Source organism: Bos grunniens, chromosome 20 (assembly GCF_055505025.1).
Source record: "Bos grunniens cultivar Pamir isolate PY7600 chromosome 20, Bosgru_T2T1.0, whole genome shotgun sequence".
Classification (NCBI taxonomy): Eukaryota; Metazoa; Chordata; class Mammalia; order Artiodactyla; family Bovidae; genus Bos; species Bos grunniens.
Window position 1 is genome coordinate 54861387 of NC_141184.1, and position 18857 is coordinate 54880243.

Below are 18857 nucleotides of genomic sequence, written 5' to 3' on the forward strand. Positions count from 1 at the left end.
ATTGCTAGTGGGGTTACAAATCTTTACAGGTACAGCCACTGTAAGAAACATCATAACACTAACTGGTAAAGCTATAGATGTTTTTACTCTGTATTTCTTCTCATTGTATGTTCAGAATACTTGTATATTTGTATCAGTACACCTATGTAGGAATGCCTGCAGCACCAGTCCTAACAGTAGAACCATAAAAATAGATGTCCATCAACAGAATAAATTTTGGCATATTCATATATAGTGAAAATGAGTGGACATAAAGGGAGGCTTGGTGTGCTGCTGTTTATGGGGTCGCAAAGAGTCAGACACGACTGAGCGACTGAAGTGAACTGAAATGAGTCAACAGTGACATAAGTGAATCTTGGGGAAAAAATGTTATGCAAAAGAAAGAAGTTTTAAAAGTAGTGTCCATTTATGTACAGTTTAAAAATAGGCCAACTTTAGGTTGTTGTGGGTGTTACATTTATAAGTGAAAAAACTATAAAGAAAAGCCACAGTATAATTATCTCAGATATCAGAGTTTTGGTTACTTCAGATGGAGGGGGAAGGAAGGAGGAGTTTCACTGGGGTGGGGGGTGGAGTAGGGGGATATGAGGTTTCAAAGGTATTGATTCTTAACCTGCCTTATACACAGGTGTTTGCTCTATTATGTGTTAAAGTGTGTTAAAGTGTAGATGTGAGTGTGATAGAGCTTAAAAGTTACAAGTCGATGGGGAATCAGAGTCAAATGACAATTTGGGATAGAGTATAGGAATATTTTCAAACCAGAGAAATGGGATGGTCACATGGAGGGCCACATGGGAAGATTGTCACAGGTTCTAGAAAAGGTATTTCTCATTGCAAAATTCAGACTTAAATTGAGGAAAGTAGAGAAAACCACTAGACCATTCAGTTATTACCTAAATCAAATCCCTTACGATTATACAGTGGAAATAACAAATAGATTCAGGGATTAAATCTGATAGATAGATAGAGTGCCTGAAGAACTGTGGTTGGAGGTTCGTAACATTGTATAGGAGGCCATGATCAAAACCATCCCCCCAAAAAAGAAATGCAAAAAGGCAAAATGGTTGTCTAAGGAGGCCTTACAAATAGCTGAGAAAAGAAGAGAAGCTAAAGGCAAAGGAGAAAAGGAAAGATATACCCATCTGAATGCAGAGTTCCAAAGAATAGCAAGGAGGGATAAGAATGCCTTCCTAAGTGATCAATGCAAAGAAATAGAGGAAAACAATAGAATGGGAGAGACTAGAGATCTCTTCAAGAAAATTAGAGATACCAAGGAACATTTCATGCAGATGGGCACAATAAAGGACAGAAATGGCATGGACCTAACAGAAGTAGAAATATTAAGAAGAGGTGGCAAGATTATACAGAAGAACTATACAAAAAAATCTTCACGACCCAGATAAGCACAATGGTGTGATCACTCACCTAGAACCAGACATCCTGGAATGTGAAGTCAAGTGGGCCTTAGAAAGTATCACAACAAGCAAAGCTAGTGGAGGTGATGGAATTCCAGCTGAGCTTTTTCAAATCTTAAAAGATAATGCTGTTAAAGTACTGCACTCAGCATACCAGCAAATTTGGAAAACTCAGCAGTTGGCCACAGGACTGGAAAAGGTCTGTTTTCATTCCAATCCCAAAGAAAGGCAATGCCAAAGAATGTTCAAACTACCACCCATTTGCACTCATCTGACATGCTAGTAAAGTAATGCTCAAAATTCTCCAAGCTAGGCTTCAACAGTACAGGAACTGAGAACTTCAAGATTTTCAAGCTGGATTTAGAAAAGGCAGGGGAACCAGAGATGAAATTGCCAATATCTGTTGGATCATCGAAAAAGCAAGAGAGTTCCACAGAAACATCTGCTTTATTGACTACGTCAAAGCCTTTGACTGTGTGGATCACAACAAACTGTGGAAAATTCTTCAAGAGATGGGAATACCAGACCACCTGACCTTCCTCCTGAGAAATCTGTATGCAGGACAAGAAGCAACAGTGAGAAGTGGACAAGGAACAACAGGCTGGTTCCAAATAGGGAAAGGCGTACGTCAAGGCTGTATATTGTCACCATACTTATTTAACTTCTATGCAGAGTACATCATGTGAAATGCTGGACTGGATGAAGCACAAGCTGGAATCAAGATTGCCAGGAGAAATATCAGTAACCTCAGATATGCAGATGACACCACCCTTATGGCAGAAAGCGAAGAAGAACTAAAGAGCCTCTTGATGAAAGTGAAAAAGTTGGCTTAAAGCTCAACATTCAGAAAACTAAGATCATGGCATCTGGTCCCATCACTTCATGGCAAATAGATGGGGAAACAGTAGAAACAATGAGAGACTTTATTTTCTTGGGCTCCAAAATCACTGCAGTTGGTGACTGCAGCCATGAAATTAAAAGACGCTTGCTACTTGGAAGAAAAGTTATTAAAAAGCAGAGACATTACTTTGCTAACAAATGTCTGTCTAGTCAGAGCTATGGTTTCTCCAGTAGTCATGTATGGATGTGAGAGTTGGACTATAAAGAAGCTGAGCGCTGAAGAATTGATGCTTTTGAACTGTGGTGTTGGAGAAGACTCTTGAGAGTCCCTTGGACTGCAAGGATATCCAACCAGTCCACTCTAAAGGAAATGTCCTGAATATTCATTGGAAGGACTGATGGTGACGCTGAAACTCCAGTACTTTGGCCACCTGATGGGAAGAACTGACTCACTAGAAATGACCCTGATGCTGGGAAAAATTGAAGGCGGGAGAAGGGGATGACAGAGGATGAGATGGTTGGATGGCATCACCGACTCAATGGACATGAATGAATTTGAGTAAACTCCAGGAGTTGGTGATGGTCAGGGAAGCCTGGCATGCTGCAGTCCATTTGGTCACAAAGTATCTGACACAACTGAGCTGAGAGAAGATTCCACATGCCAAGGGGCTACTAAGCCCAGGAGCTGCAACTATGGAGCCTGCATGCCTAGAGCCCATCCTCTACAACAAGAGAAGCCACCACAACTAGAGTAGCTTCCTCACCACAGCTAGAGAAAAGCCTGTGTAGCAGCCAAGACCCACTGCCACACCCCCAAAAAAGAATGGTGATGTTGGTCTTGCCTTTTGAAGCATTCACATGCTTTTCCCTAGTCTCATTAATGTGATAATTCTGTTGGGAGTTGCATGGAGATCCCTATCTGTACTGCTCTTCAACAACCTCAAGCACAGCCTCTCCGTTTCCTGCTGGGTGCTATTCTTTATGGTAGTTCAGTGCTCAGATACATCTTCTTTGGGGTCCTTTCCTATTGAGGAAATTGTTATCAATGTGTTATGATAACCTTTATAGCAATAATCTTCTTGGCCCTACTAGTGGAATTATGGTTGGAGGCTGCTAAAGGTGATGAGTGGGGGAAGAGTGGCTGCTGGGTCTCAGGCTCCTACAGAGATGGTGATAAATTCAGAGATGATGATAAATTCGGGGCTTGATGCAAGCCTTGGTAGCTCCTCTTAGGGGAACTTCTTCCGCTTCAGGGAGAATAGTTAGCTGATAGCCTCAGCTATTAATATCTTTAAGCCTCCTTGGCTTTTGAGCTGAGGCCTTTACGTTTCCTGGGAATCCTCCAGCTAGTGACTGGGCATGGCGTGAGTACTAGAGCATTTCCATTTTGGCCCTCTGTGGGACTCCTTTAATGGTCAGTCTTTGCTCTGGAGCTCCCTGAAGGGTTGGCCAAGACTGTCAGATCTGCCTCATGATCTGAGACTTTCTTTGCTCAATCCTGCTTTATGTCCCCTTTCTTTTACAGGTTGCAGATAATGCATCACAGTCTGAAAGTTTTCCATGACCAGTCCTGTTTCCTTCTCCTTTTATCTTTTACAGTAAACCTTTTGTTCTCAAAACTATCTCAACATCTGCTTCCCAGAGGACCCAACTGACATATACTATTTGTACTGGTTATTTACCTAATTTCTGTCCAAATCAAATTTCAGTGAGTGTTATCTAATTTCCCTAAAAAGCCTCTCCCTTGAATCCTCTCAGTATTTTCCAGTTCATCATTTCCCTCCACTCCCAAGACTTGCTTCCCTACTGTCCACTTAATCTGAATAAATGACACCACTATTTACTCAGTTGCTTTTACTTTTGTCTTCACATTTTAGTCCTTGACCCAGTATAGAACTTTTTGAGGGGAGGGAAAATAACTGTGTGAGACAGAGATCAGTCAGTAAAACTGGAGATTACGGTAGTCAGGGATGAATGAGGTCACAGAGGTGGGGAGGGGTCGGATCATGTAGGTATTTGTTTCAGGACATTACGTGCCATTGGAAGCACTTTGGTTTTTACTCTGTGTGAGATGGGAGCCACTGGAAGGTCTTCAGCAAAGGAATAATCTGACTTGGTTTTTACCAGGAATGTTTAGACTGTTCTATAAAGAATAGGCAGTAGAAGAGAGAGTAGTTGGGAGAGAATTGCCATAATCCAAGATTAAGGCCTTGGTGACTTATACCAAGGTGATTGCAGTGGAATTGGTAAGAAATGATACTATCTGGGGTAAAACTCAGGCCAACATCATTTTATTTTATTTTATTTATTTTTTCATCATTTTAATTAAAAAGAAAAAAAAAACTCTAGGAGTTTCTGGGTACACAGTGAGCATTGAGGATCTGTGCTACAGTTTATAAGTGTTTCCAGGGGTACTTGGAATTTAAGCCACACAGGCATCTTCCTCGTCAGCTTAATCTTAGGAGAGTAGAGAAACATAGTGATAATAGCAAGTGCTTTTGCATGTGACTGAGGTTCAAGTATGTGCCAACTAATAGCTGTGTGACTGTGAATCTCAGTATCTTCATTTTAAAGAAAGAAAGCTCTACTTTATAGGTATGTTTGTAATGTTAAATGAACCAGTGTAGATTTTAAATGAGCCAATCTTTGATGTGTATGTGCTCACAAAGTAGTAGCTTAAAGGTCTAACCTATCATATTGGTAAAAATATTTTAAATTGATAATGCTCAGTGTTGATGAGGATATAGAAGAATAGGCCCCATCATTGGTGGGAATATAAATAGAGACTAATTTTCAAATAACTATCAAAATTTCAGTTTCCTTAACCCAGTCTGCTTCTAGAAATTTAGAAATCTAGAATTTAGAAATCTAGAATGAAAACATTCATACTATGTACTTATACTCAGTGCAACATGTTTTAATGGCAAACAATTGCAAACAGTTTAAATTCTTCTTAGTAAAAGAATAAATTATGATGTATTCCTTTTATAGAATGCTTATGAAGTTGTTAAAATTAACGTTGATCCATAATGCTGTCGCGGAAAGATTCCAGTATATATTTTAGTTTTTTAAAAAGCACCAATATATTGCTGACAGTATATACCTAAATCTTCAGTATTTGAAATTATAACAAGATTATATGTATTCATCACTTAATTTTTATATGAGCCCATGTATAAAATAACTGAACTTTTTGGACTCAGATCCATTTTCCTAATAATTTCTAAACAATTTGATCAATTGTACAGGGAATGATAGTGAAATTTAAGTTAAAAGTATTTTGTATCTATATAGTATTAAAAATTGCTTCATGAATTTTTGTTATGTGTTCTTCAGGATCATTGTTGGCTTACAATAAGGACACTTTAAGGATTCAAACTGTTGTAACAGTATAAAATTTCAGGCATTCCATGCCACATGTAACCATTTATCACATATGCTGAAAATAAAACTTTCAGTCTAATCCAGTTTCTTGAGTTCTTGGTCTTGACAAGTGGCAAATTCATTTATGGTTCCATAGACAAAGTTCAGTCCCCAATCCCAAGAATCTGTGCAAATCCCTCGTATGATAGTCTTTTAAACTTGTAAATTATAAAATTATTTCTGACAGTGTTTAGGAATACCATAATTTGTAGCATTTTAAAAGTGTATATTTTATTCCCACTTAGGCCGAATACATCAAGCAATGGTAACATCTTTAAATGAAGATAACGAAAGTGTAACTGTTGAGTGGATAGAAAATGGAGATACAAAAGGCAAAGAGGTATGATCACTAGGTTAAACTTTATTTCTAGTCTTAAAATCAAGATTCTGAATATGAAACAAAACAGAAAACTATATAGTTTAATATAGTGCATGTATCTGCTATCATTCTTTGAAAAACTTTCAAAGTGATTAAAAAATTTCACTCAAAGAAAGGTAGATACCTCCTGTATATCTCATGTAATTAGACATATAATCAGACCACAAAGTACTACCTTAAGAGAGAGTCTTTTAAATAAATATATGTTGGTTGTAATTCTAGGTAATTTAATTTTTAAGGTAGTATTATTCATTAGACTGAAATTGTTTAACATTTATCCTTTATGTGTAAATTTATTTGAAAATGAAAGATTGTCTAAATTCACCGAAAATATATGCTTTTTTAAAAACAGATTGACCTGGAGAGCATTTTTTCACTTAACCCTGACCTTGTACCAGATGAAGATATTGAGCCCAGTCCAGAGACACCCCCACCTCCAACATCCTCAGCCAAAGTAAACAAAATTGTAAAGGTTAGTGATACAAATTCAGAGCAGGGTGTGTGTGTGTGTGTGTGTGTGTGTGTGTGTGTGTGTATTCTTGTTTGAAATGGGACTGTGAAGAGTATGTATTTGTTTGCTTTTAGAAAAACCTTAATTCTTTCTGCCGTCTGCATGTATATATACACACACATACTTTAAAGGATTGAAAAATGATCTAATTCACAATTCTAGATCCTAGAAATTTCATGACTGGTTAGGATTTTTCCTAAGACTAGTAGTTTATTAGAAGACAGTGGTCAAAATCTTTGCTTGTTAGTATTTGTTGAGTGAATAAATATGACTTTGATAAAGAAAAGATTAATTTATTTTTCATAATAAATTTCCATTTTAGTAGTCTTTTCAGATAGTAATTCTGCTGTTTAGATTTATTTTTAAAAATGAGATGACAGTTTAACTATTTCTGTATTATCTGTGAAGATAAATTTTAAAGCCATGCTATGCCCCTCCTAACAGTTAAAAATGTATGTGATTTTAAAATTATTTTAAAGTAATTCCTCTTCTCTATTGAAATGTCTCAATGTTAAAACTTTGTATCAAAATACAACTTTTTAAAAACCAGATAGTCCCTGACAGTTGTTAAATCTGCAATTCTTTGTGTTCAAAAATTTTTACTACATTGTTGATTTTATCTTCTACAAAGATTAATAAGATTTTAGCCCCGTAGGAGCTCACTGTCTTGCATGGAAGACATTCATAGGCACCCACATATAATATGATAGAAACTCAACAATATCAGCAAAATTCTGATATCAACAATATTCTGCTTTTATGAACATAAGACATTTTCAATTCATATAATTTCAGCATATTGAGAATCACTGCTTAGAGATCCCCCTTAGAATTACTCCCTTGTAAATGGACTGTTTTTCATATTTGGCTTCACAGCCTTGAAGGATCTTCATAGTTTATCTTTCTTGATATGTCCTTAGCAACCTTTGCTGTATATTAGAATCACCTGGAAATTTTTCGGAATACACTGATTCCTAACCCCACTCCTAGAGATTCAGTTTTATTTTATCTAAAGAGTGGCTCTAGCATCAATATTCTTTTAATAGTAGCCATCTGATTTGATGTGCAGTTAGCATTGAAACTCATGGCATTATTTGGTTTCTTTTTTTTAGGTGAATAAAGTAAAGTCTTGGTAAATAAATAATAGGACCAAAACCTTGCAAGTCTAATGAAACCTTTTCGTGAAAACCAACAGTGTATTTCATAGTATTTTGATGTTTCAGTTTAACAATGAGCTGTACATTGCCTAAAAATTCTGTTTTGTTACTTACCCCTGACATCCAAAGATGAAATTTTGGCAGGGTAGCATGATGATTAAAAAACACACACTTTAATGAAATTATTTAATCTGTTTTTGCTTCAGTTTCCTCATCTGAGAATCCAGAATAACAATAATAGTGACCTCATAGGGTTGTTGTGAAGATGAAATGAATTAATACATATGAAGCCCTTAGAACAGTACCTGGCTCATTTTAATTCCTGCCTGTTTTGGGACAGTGGCAGGGTATTTAAATAAACTTGAATATTGATGGCATTACAGGTAATTTATTATAAGATAATTTTAGTTTTTCTCCATTTATTTTTTCCCTTTTTTCCGTTTAGTTTTGTATTATTGTATGTCTATTTTTGTTTAATTAAAGGAAGCTGATTATGATAGATGTATATATGAGGAATAAAGAGAGAAAGTAAAATGAATGTTTTCTCTTTTATAGAATCGACGGACTGTGGCTTCTATTAAGAATGAGCCTCCTCCAAGAGATAATAGAGGTAAAATTTTATGTATTAATTTTGCCTATGGCCCTGCTAAGGTAAATCAAAGGTAAACATTACCCCTGGTGGTGTTATTTATTTAAACTTTACATGGCTAATTTTTAAAATTGAATCTTCCTAATTTCCCAAGACAATAATGTCAGTGATATCTAAAAAATGATTTGTAAAGGTATATGATAAATGTGAAACTCCATGTTATGTGCAGTTTTGATCCATCTTATTTACTCAATCATTTTTCAGATTTGAAAAGAGTATTATGAGAAAGAAAGGAATGGGGAAGTAGTCAATTGATTTAACATTTATTTATTTAACAATTTATTTAACATTTACTTATTTAACAATAAATTTATCATTGATATTTTTACATAATTTTCTGGCTAACAGACTTTTAAAAAGTATCATGGGTAACTGAAGACAAATTGAATAGGTATAAATTGTAGTTAATTTCAGGACTCTCATATGTTTTCAGCTGAGTGATGTAAAGCGCAGTTAATTCTTTTCTGCTCTTCAGAATGGTCCTTTCTAATAGTGATGTTTCCTTGTATGTACAGACAATGACGCAGGACAGCTGTAGGTATTAGGGGAGATGTTCAAGGTAGAGGGAAAGCCCCGCACTCTCAGCACTATTCTTTGAGTCTTGTGAAAATTTACATTTCTTTGTAAAATGTAATGTTTATATTTAACTCAGTATTGTTTTTTCCACTTTTGTAACATCCACAGTGGGAAATTCTCTGTTGAAGATTTGCGTATTTGAAGAGCAGAGTGGGATTTAAAATACAAAGAGGGTTGAAATACTTTTACATTGTTACTTTCTAGTTTATATATTTTTTTATTTTATTTTTTAACTTTACAATATTGTATTGGTTTTGCCATATATCAACATGAATCCGCCACTTTCTATATGTCTGAATTGTTTGAGTTTTTCGAAATGAGAGTGCATATAAAATCTGTATTTTGCCCACTTTTTTTTTTTAATGATTATTTAAAATCAAGTTTGGCTTTGGTTTTTATATAAATTATTCAGATTGAGTTTTGTAGCTACAATTACATTGGTAAAACCTAAGTCTGTACATGTTACTTTGAAAACCTCTCAGCTTGTCAGTGTATTGAACAGAATTGATCATTACATATATTTAAAACTTGTGTTTCCCTTTCAGTGGTTGGTTCTGCACGCGCACGGCCTAGTCAGCTTCCTGAACAGTCTTCCTCTGCACAGCAGAATGGTAGTGTTTCAGATATATCTCCAGTTCAAGCTGCAAAAAAGGAATTTGGACCCCCTTGTATGTAAATCATGTACCAAGGATTCAGTCGTTTTAGTCATACATGTAACTTCTCTTGGTCAACTTTATAAGTCCCCAAATTGCAAGCTTAATTGCAGGTTTTATTTTTACCATTGTGGAAAATTGTTGTTGTTGTGAGTCTGTTAATTGGGTTTTTTAATGTATATTTTGGAAGAAAAAAATTTATAAATATAAAACTATAACAATGTTTCAGTTGCTTTAAATTTAAAATTCTGGCCAGATGATCTTGACAGATGTTACAGAAGAAATATGCTCCTTTATCCTTATCAGTTCAAAGATCTTTGATTCTAAACCAAGAGATGATATGTAGCAGTATGTTAGAGTCACTTTTCATGACTCTTACTCGTATTTTGTCCTGTTCCTATTTGTGTTAAAGCAGCTCATAAGTAAGTTCACATATTTGTCATGGGCATGTTTTGTCCCTGTGTACCTTTTTTTGGGTGTATGTGGTAAAATCACATTGATACATAAAATTTTTCTGTATAAGTACAGTACTCTAAAAAGAAAACTATACTTCTACAGCTCATCTTTTTCTTCTAGCACGTAGAAAATCTAATTGTGTGAAAGAGGTAGAGAAGTTGCAAGAAAAACGAGAAAAAAGGAGACTGCAACAGCAAGAACTTAGAGAAAAAAGAGCCCAGGTTTGTAACGAAAACATATTTTGTTTATGCACCAACCAAAGATTTTACTGTGTCAGTGAAGGTGATTGGCTTATGAAAAAATAACTCCTTTAAAGATTTCAATATAGTTCCTTAGATTGGCATTGAGGAATAATATAAACTCTTGAGAAAATAAGTTATTAACAGATTTTTTTTTACTACATAAATTTCTCGTTTAGTTGGTATGTCTTAGTCCTGAGGCTTTTTCCATTTTGAATAGTAAGCCATTGTGCTGCAGAATTCTAATAGATTTATAACATCAAGAATAATAGGATTTTAGTCGTGTCTGACTCTGTGCGATCCCATAGACGGCAACAGCCCACCAGGCTCCCCCGTCCATGGGATTTTCCAGGCAAGAGTACTGGAGTGGGGTGCCAGCAGCAGCAGGTTTTTTAAAAGGACTAAAATTGCATTCTGAAAGTACCAGTTAAAGTGTATGGTTATACTATAAATGTTACTGTTGTTTTTCCATGGTTAATAAATGAACATATCATAATGAGAGAGTGGAAATTTGTTGTATGTTGATTTATGCTAGATGTTGAGAGTGTAGCTCTGTCATGCCCCCCTTCTCACGTTTCCTTTAGATAGTTAGCAGAATTTTACCAACAATGGAAAATTACATAGAAGACTGGTCTTTTATCTCTCTACAGGTCTTCACATTTTTTACTGTTGTACAAATAATTCCTCCATTGTGCTTATATTGTAACTATTATAATTCTCAGAACTCGTTTCCTGTAATGAGATATCAGGATTGTTTCCTTATTAGGAGTATGTTCAAGTGCCCTTAATCATAAAGATGTTGTGGAATCAATATAATATTCAACCTGAATAAATCAGCTTATATCTGAAAGTGACCTGAGAATGACCAGTTGGGTTTTGAAATAAATGATGCTGATATCATCTGATTCTTAGCACAGATGCCACCTGGTGTCTCCTGTGGGTACTTCATGATATTTTTATCTGTGATCTCTATATTCTACTTTTCAATTGATATAGTTGGTGTTATTTATCAAAACGTTAATTGAAAGTATGTTACATTAACAGTTTTGAAATTGAGTTGTACTCAAAGCAAATCTGCAATAAAATACATGGGGGGAAAAACTGACATAAAATATTTAATAATTTATACTCCTGGCCTGGCTAGGAAAGGCTGTTAGCTATTGCTATTTGTGTCTTAATCTGAATTTTCTCAGTTTTGAAGCAAAAAAGTAAATTGCTGTTACCATTCAATAATTTGAATTTTAAAGATTTAAAAAATTGTCTTGGCTTCCAGTTCCTTTAAATCCTATATCCTGTTGATTTGGAACTGTTTTATACCATGCCTTAGTTTTTTTTTTAGAGACTCAGTAAAAATAGGAAATGAACATAAGTGAATCCATAGTTCTATTTTCTTGAAACATTAAATTAGGAGTTGGAAATAAGAATCTGATTAAATGCATTTTTCTAAGAATTTCTGCTTTTCTAGAGTTCTTTTTTGATGTTTAGGATGAGTACTGTTTCTCTTGCTCAATTTTCTAGGACAATTAAGGTATGTGTATAACATTCGAAATGAGACAAGGGTGGGTTTAATAAGCAATATTTGGCTTGGAGTTAACAGATTGCATATAGACTAACAGAATTTTGTTTTTAAAATAAAAGTAATTTCTGGGCAATTACTGATCTTGAACTCTGAAACTATATCACATCTCTGGTTTGAGTTTGGGCTTGGGTATTATTAGTGACACAATTTATTACTTTAATTTTAATTTTCAAACCATGTATAAATGCAACAAATGCTACTTTATTGTAATTATAATAAATGATGAATTCTCTGTCTTCTTACAGGATGTTGATGCTACAAACCCAAATTATGAAATTATGTGTATGATCAGAGACTTTAGAGGCAGTTTGGATTATAGACCGTTAACAACAGCAGATCCTGTAAGATTCTTTGTAAATGATTGCCCTGGAACTTTTTATGCTGTGAATAAAAATATGTTTGATACCCCCTAAATTAATATTGTATTTAGATTTAGCTCTGTAACTTTTTCCTCTTTTTATGAGTGTTCCTTCTCCATATTTTAAGAAGAAAATCAAGAAACCATTGAGAATTCCCTGGTGATGCAGTGGTTAGGACTCCAAGCTGAGGGCCTGGGTTCAAGCCCTGGTCAGAAAACTAAGATTCCACAAGCCACTCAGTGCAGCCAAAAAAAGAGAAAGAAACTACCCACATTTACCCATAATTCCCATAATTGATATGTTAGACAGGCTTCTCACAGAGATACCCGTTTCACAGCAAAACTTTTAAGTCCTTGGTGGTGGTTGTTCAGTCACTAAATCGTGTCCGACTCTTTGCGACCCCGTGGACTGCAGCACACCTGGCTTCTTTGTCCTGTCCTCCACTATATCCCGAAGTTTGCTCAAGTTTAAATAAAAAGTTAATCAGTAGTAAGTGGGAATGATGGTGGGATCGACAGCCCAAGCCAAGAGGAAATAACTTGGAAGTGAGATAAATGATGGTCAGAAAGCAGATTGCGTCTTCTGACATCCTTGACTGTTGCTCTGCCCTACCAAGGGCTTTGCTAAGCAACCATCACTTATACTTTCATCTCAATTCCAAGTTTATTTCCTCTTGGCTTGGGCTGTAGATCCCATCATCATTTCCAACTTCTAATTAATTTTTTATTTTTAAATAAATGTCATTTTGGCTTTTAACAGTAATGATTATTGAGGAATGCTGTAAACCAAAACTCTAGTGCTTAAAAAATGTCTTATTATGCATTCCTTTCCTATTAAAGAATGAGAATTTACTAGACAGGGAATACTTGTGTAATTTGTATTTGTGAAAAATAATACATCTGACCTAGCATACATGGAATGTATTGGGTATACAAAATAAATGTTTGTCAGGCAGATGTATTATATATGATTTAATAGTAGTTCATAACATCTGATCTCGTGTATTTTAGTTCTTGTTGCCCCTCCATTTGTTTAACTTATATCTGAGCTCAGATTTTACAGTAGTGTTTGCAGAACTTTTTCTGAAAAGGGCCTGATATTTTTGGCTTTGTGAACCATATTTTCTGTGTTACAGCTTCTCAATTCTGACTTTGTAGTATGAAAAGCAGCCATAGACAATACATAAATGAATGGGTATGGCTGTTTCAGTAAAACTTCAGTAGTGACTTGGGTTAGGCTTTTAGGCCATACTTTGCAAATTTCTACTTTATATTAAATATCATTACAAGACAGATATTGGGAACATAAGTTTTATGAATAACTATGTCTAATTAATTGGCACATTATGAAATTGTTCAAATTATTTTGCCTAATAATCTTCTGATAATCCTGTTTCTTGTCTACAGCTAGTTATCTTTGCCAACAACTTTCCCTCCAATTCAGTCTGATAGGAAATTTTACTTTTGTTGTATACAGCCCATCTTGACATGAATAAGGTGGCTTCTTAATGTGAACCTGTTGCAGTTAAGAGTAGTCGTGTCGTCTGCAAAGTTATTTCCTAGAGGTTTACCAAATGACAAAATCAGCAAGTTTCCATTATACTTTGAATTTTTAAAATAATTTTGTCTGATGACTCTTAAAACTTGTGAATTACATATCGTATTTTTGCTGTGTATAAATTTCTAAAACCTTAGAAATATTGCATAATGAACTTTTCAGTGTTATAATTCACCAATAATAACTAGAAAACTTATTTTATTTCTAGATTGATGAACACAGGATATGTGTTTGTGTAAGAAAACGACCACTCAATAAAAAAGGTATGTTTGTTGAGCTCCAATCAAAGGTCAATTTTTGTCCTGTTTGCGGTTTATTTTGATTGTAGCAGAAATCAAATTGATTTGGAAGAGTTAAACGTAAATCATTTCATTTGTATATAAACATTAGGCAGACTTCTGTGGTTAGGGCTCTTGATGTGTTATTGCTGTAAGACTCTTTGCCTTTCCTGGCTTTATGGAAATCTTGGGTTTTTTTTTTTAAAACTTTGTTGTTGAAATAGTCTATTTGAATGGCATATTTATGGGATATTTATATTTACAGGGTTATACTACTTTTATCTAAATTCTTACTACCTAAAATAATTTTTGTTCAGTAACTCAAATGATGTGGAAATTACTGGCCGTTGATTTTTTTATTTATTCTTTTAGAAACTCAAATGAAAGATCTTGATGTAATCACAATCCCTAGTAAAGATGTTGTGATGGTACATGAACCAAAACAAAAAGTAGATTTAACAAGGTACCTAGAAAACCAAACATTTCGTTTTGATTATGCCTTTGATGACTCAGCTCCTAATGAAATGGTTTACAGGTAGGTAAATTTGTTGTAAATCATAATTTGTTCTTGTTCTGTGTTCAGGGTGTTCACCACCACCCTGAAACTTACATTGATCTTGGCATATCTCTCCAGAGGTGCAATATCCATAACTGTTATACATCAGACACTTATTTGTCTAAATCTTTATTGACCACTTAAGGAAAAAAGTTCTGAAATCTACGTGCATTTGCCTAGTTTATCATATTTAAACTTTGGAATAGTTTTAGTACATCAAATTCTTATGTTTGCATATTTAACCTACAAACATTTCAAACTTACGTGTATTATGCATTGGTGTCCCACATTTTATCCGAATTTAGATTTTCATACATAGTTTGTAAACATTTACTTCTCATTATTTAACAGGTCAATTTTAGCAACATTGTTATTTCAGTCTATATTAAATGCTCTTGGCAGTTACTTGAATGCTATGCTTCATTGCCCTTTTATTTTATAAATTTGACTGGAAAACAAAATTAATTAGAATGCTAACAAGTTATGATAAATGAGATCCTGTTAAGATCAACTCCTCTGGTCTTAAGCCAGTAAACTGGGAGTTCAGCTCTAAAGAAGAGGGCAAAATTAAAGAGTACGTGAATGCTAGATAGAGGTATTGTGAAGAATTTGTTTAAAAAGGGAATTATAATTATAAATTGTGTATTTTTTACCTTTCTGAAAACTGAGTCCTCTCCTTCTCCCTCACTCCCTTGTCTCCTCCACTACTGTCTCATAAATATCTGTCTGACTTTTATAATCATTTTCAAGAAATCATTATAAATGTGTGTTTCTGTGTATGTGCTAGATTTAGTAAACATTTTGTTTCACCCTGTATTTATGCTTAATTTTACCAATATTAATTCTGTCCCCTTTCTTTTATCCTTAACTTCCGTGGATTGAGGAATTAGGCTTTTTTTTTGTCCTATCACTCTTCAGACTCATTTCTAATTCTGTTTGATTCAAACTTTTTTCTGCTTCTTTTGTTCTGTACTTTCTCCAGTTGTGCCTTTGAAAAATCAGTAGAGCTGTATAAAGTGTTCACATATGTTCTTTTGAAGCCTGTGTAAAAAACCCATTTGTTTTGTATCACGCTTTTTAGAGCACTGCTCAGTGAAGTATTTTTTTGTCCCTCCTTACCTTTTTAATCTTGACTCCAGCGGTGATTATACCAATACATAATACTGGGCATCCTTTTCCTGAATCAAGACTGTCAATTCAGAATTCATTGTCTTACCAGGATTGTTTATATTTGCTTATTTATAATATTTGGGCATCCTTTTCCTGAATCAAGACTATTCATCAGTTCAGAATTCATTGTCTTACAAGCATCATTTATATTTGCTTATTCACATTCAGGAAAATTTTACCACTTTTATACTTGTTAAGATAATGTTTTTGTACTTTTTTCCCCCTCTAGCTTTTCTTTTCTGAGATTACCAGTCTTGATTCTGTGTCTGTTGAAACCTTTGATATATTTTTGAGTTTGGGTTGGGGTTTTTTGTTTTGGTTTTCATGTATGTCCTACTTATCTGGCTGATATTACCATATTTTGTTGTTACTTTTTAAAACTTAACTATTGTCCTCTATTAATATGTATGTCTTTAGCTCAGCTACTATCAGGTTTTTTTATCCCCCCTGGCAGTTATTAATTTTGTGGCCATTTTTTATTATGGAATTATTGCTTGAAGATATGCGTTAAAGAGCTTTAAGCAATTCTAGGACATGGACATTTAAAATTTTAAATCAGTAGACTCAATTGTGGTCTTAGAGTTGAGCCTACTGGTTTGTTAAAAATCTTGGTGTAAGATTTGTTTATTAATAACACTATATACTAGTTTGATTACTTATTTAATTTAAATATTAACAGTACATTCTGACTGGTGCATTTTATTTTTAAGGTTTACAGCTAGACCACTAGTGGAAACTATATTTGAGAGGGGAATGGCTACATGCTTTGCTTATGGGCAGACTGGAAGTGGAAAGACTCATGTAAGTAATTCGTTAGTTACATCCTGGTAGGAAGCGGGTTTATTTTTCTTATACCTTAATTGTAAGACCTAAACTCTTTCTTCTTTTTAACATATAGACAATGGGAGGTGACTTTTCAGGAAAGAATCAAGATTGTTCTAAAGGAATTTATGCATTAGCAGGTAACTCCTTTTTGGGTATCATTTATAACATTCTTCTTGAATATTATTCAGGTAGTTTGGGAAAAGATTTGTAAGTACAGTGCAGAATTTTAAGGGTAATTAATGCTGTCCTTATACGTATTTTGTCAGTTTTAGGTTATCGGACTGCTTTGGAAAGAGCTTTGCTTTGGGGGCAGAAATCTTGATTGTGTGTGTGTTGTAATCTGACACATTGTTGGAGCTTAGTATTGTTGAATAGCTGCTTTGTGAAAAGTTCCCATTTGGTGTAATTATGAAAGTACCCTTATTGTGACCACCTGTAATCTTATGCTATTTATAAAGATAAGTCAGTTCAGTTCAATTCAGTCGCTCATTCATGTCCGACTCTTTGCGACCCCATGAATCGCAGCACGCCAGGCCTCCCTGTCCATCACCAACTCCCAGAGTTCACTCAGATTCACGTCCATCGAGTCAGTGATGCCATCCAGCCATCTCATGCTCTGTCATCCCCTTCTCCTCCTGCCCCCAATCCCTCCCAGCATCAGAGTCTTTTCCAATGAGTCAACTCTTCGCATGAGGTGGCCAGAGTACTGGAGTTTCAGCTTCAGCATCATTCCCTCCAGGGCTGATCTCCATAAGTAGTAGCATTCTTTTCTTGAATATGAAGGAGAGTGACTTCTAAACTGTCAATGTAGACAAACTTACTATTTTTTGTAAGGTTAGTATCCACTTTAGTCTTCATTTTTATTATTGATACTATCATTCTAGGTAAGCATAAACTGATTCCTCTGAAAATAGAAAATTTGAATTTCTTTTTAAAAACAATTTTTTTGCATCTTAACAAATTTTCTCCATATGAAATTATTGGCAGCTCGGGATGTATTTTTAATGCTAAAGAAGCCGAACTATAAGAAGTTGGAACTTCAAGTGTATGCAACCTTTTTTGAAATTTATAGTGGTAAGGTAAGTTGAAATTTTAAAATAATTTTTGTAAGCTTTTTAAATTGTGGTTTAAAAATACATAACATAAAATTTACCATTTTAACTATTTTTTAGTGTAGAAGTTCACCAGAATTGAGTGCATTCACATTGTTGGACAGTTGTTGCCACCACATAATTGCTATATGTATTTAGAATATTACTTTAAAGTTTTGTGTATAAGATTTTTTTTTAATTCCCTTTGAAATCTTTAACTTCAATATCAATCATTACTATTCTAATAACAATTATTACTAGGATTCTCTGAAAAAATTTTTTAGACTCTGAATGACTCATTTTTATAGAACTGTTCTTATTTTCAAAAGCTTTTTTTTTTTTTTTTTAGGTGTTTGACTTGCTAAATAGGAAAACAAAACTAAGAGTGCTTGAAGATGGAAAACAGCAGGTTCAAGTGGTGGGATTACAGGAACGGGAGGTCAAATGTGTTGAAGATGTACTAAAACTCATTGACATAGGCAACAGTTGCAGGTAACTCATTTTAATAAAGAGGAACAATTTGATGATCAATTTTAGATTATTTGATTATAACTTGAGAGCAAAGCAAGATGTTATCTGATGTATCTTGGAAGTAAAAATCATTGGTCATCCAGACTTTTTAAAGTGTGCCAGGTTAAACTGCATTAATCTCATTATATTTGTGTTGTTAATTCACAATAGCTCTATTGTATTTAAATAATAAAAACGGAATAGTTTTTTGTTTCTATTTTTAATGAAAACATTGTGGCTTGCACAAATTGAACTTTTTACATATCAAAATGTTCTTAATTACATTGTAGAACGTCCGGTCAGACATCTGCAAATGCACATTCATCTCGGAGCCATGCAGTGTTTCAGATTATCCTTAGAAGGAAAGGAAAACTACATGGCAAATTTTCTCTCATCGATTTGGCTGGAAATGAAAGAGGAGCTGATACTTCCAGTGCGGACAGGCAAACTAGGCTTGAAGGTGCTGAAATTAATAAAAGCCTTTTAGCACTCAAGGTAAATAAAGTCCTTTTAATTGTGAAAAGTCTCTTACTTTTGACTTTAATTTTGTTTTACTCAGTTACAAAATGATAGTGTTTGTTTTTTTCTAATAAGAGAGATTATCAAAATTTAGTTATTTATATTTGCAGTTATA

General features: G+C 34.4%; 1 protein-coding gene across 23 annotated transcripts in view; it reads left to right on the forward strand.

The window, feature by feature from the left end:
- KIF2A (kinesin family member 2A) overlaps positions 1–18857 on the forward strand; it is a 71364-nt gene that overhangs the window by 32223 nt on the left and 20284 nt on the right. For 8 of the 23 annotated variants that reach the window (XR_015148845.1, XR_015148846.1, XM_086361874.1 and 5 more), the window contains 13 exons: positions 5924–6018; positions 6410–6529; positions 8281–8335; positions 9496–9618; positions 10180–10280; positions 12123–12218; positions 14002–14056; positions 14444–14606; positions 16508–16598; positions 16696–16759; positions 17610–17701; positions 18063–18205; positions 18514–18718. Coding sequence is in view for 20 of the 23 variants with exons in the window: in XM_086361869.1 (XP_086217995.1) it covers positions 5924–6018; positions 6410–6529; positions 8281–8335; positions 9496–9618; positions 10180–10280; positions 12123–12218; positions 14002–14056; positions 14444–14606; positions 16508–16598; positions 16696–16759; positions 17610–17701; positions 18063–18205; positions 18514–18718 (1403 nt within the window). In the remaining 3 variants the exon portion in view is untranslated. Of the gene's footprint in view, positions 1–5923; positions 6019–6409; positions 6530–8280; positions 8336–9495; positions 9619–10161; positions 10281–12122; positions 12219–14001; positions 14057–14443; positions 14607–16507; positions 16599–16695; positions 16760–17609; positions 17702–18062; positions 18206–18513; positions 18719–18857 lie in introns of all 23 variants that reach the window. The other 15 variants (XR_015148844.1, XM_086361872.1, XM_086361884.1 and 12 more) reach the window with 3 other exon arrangements.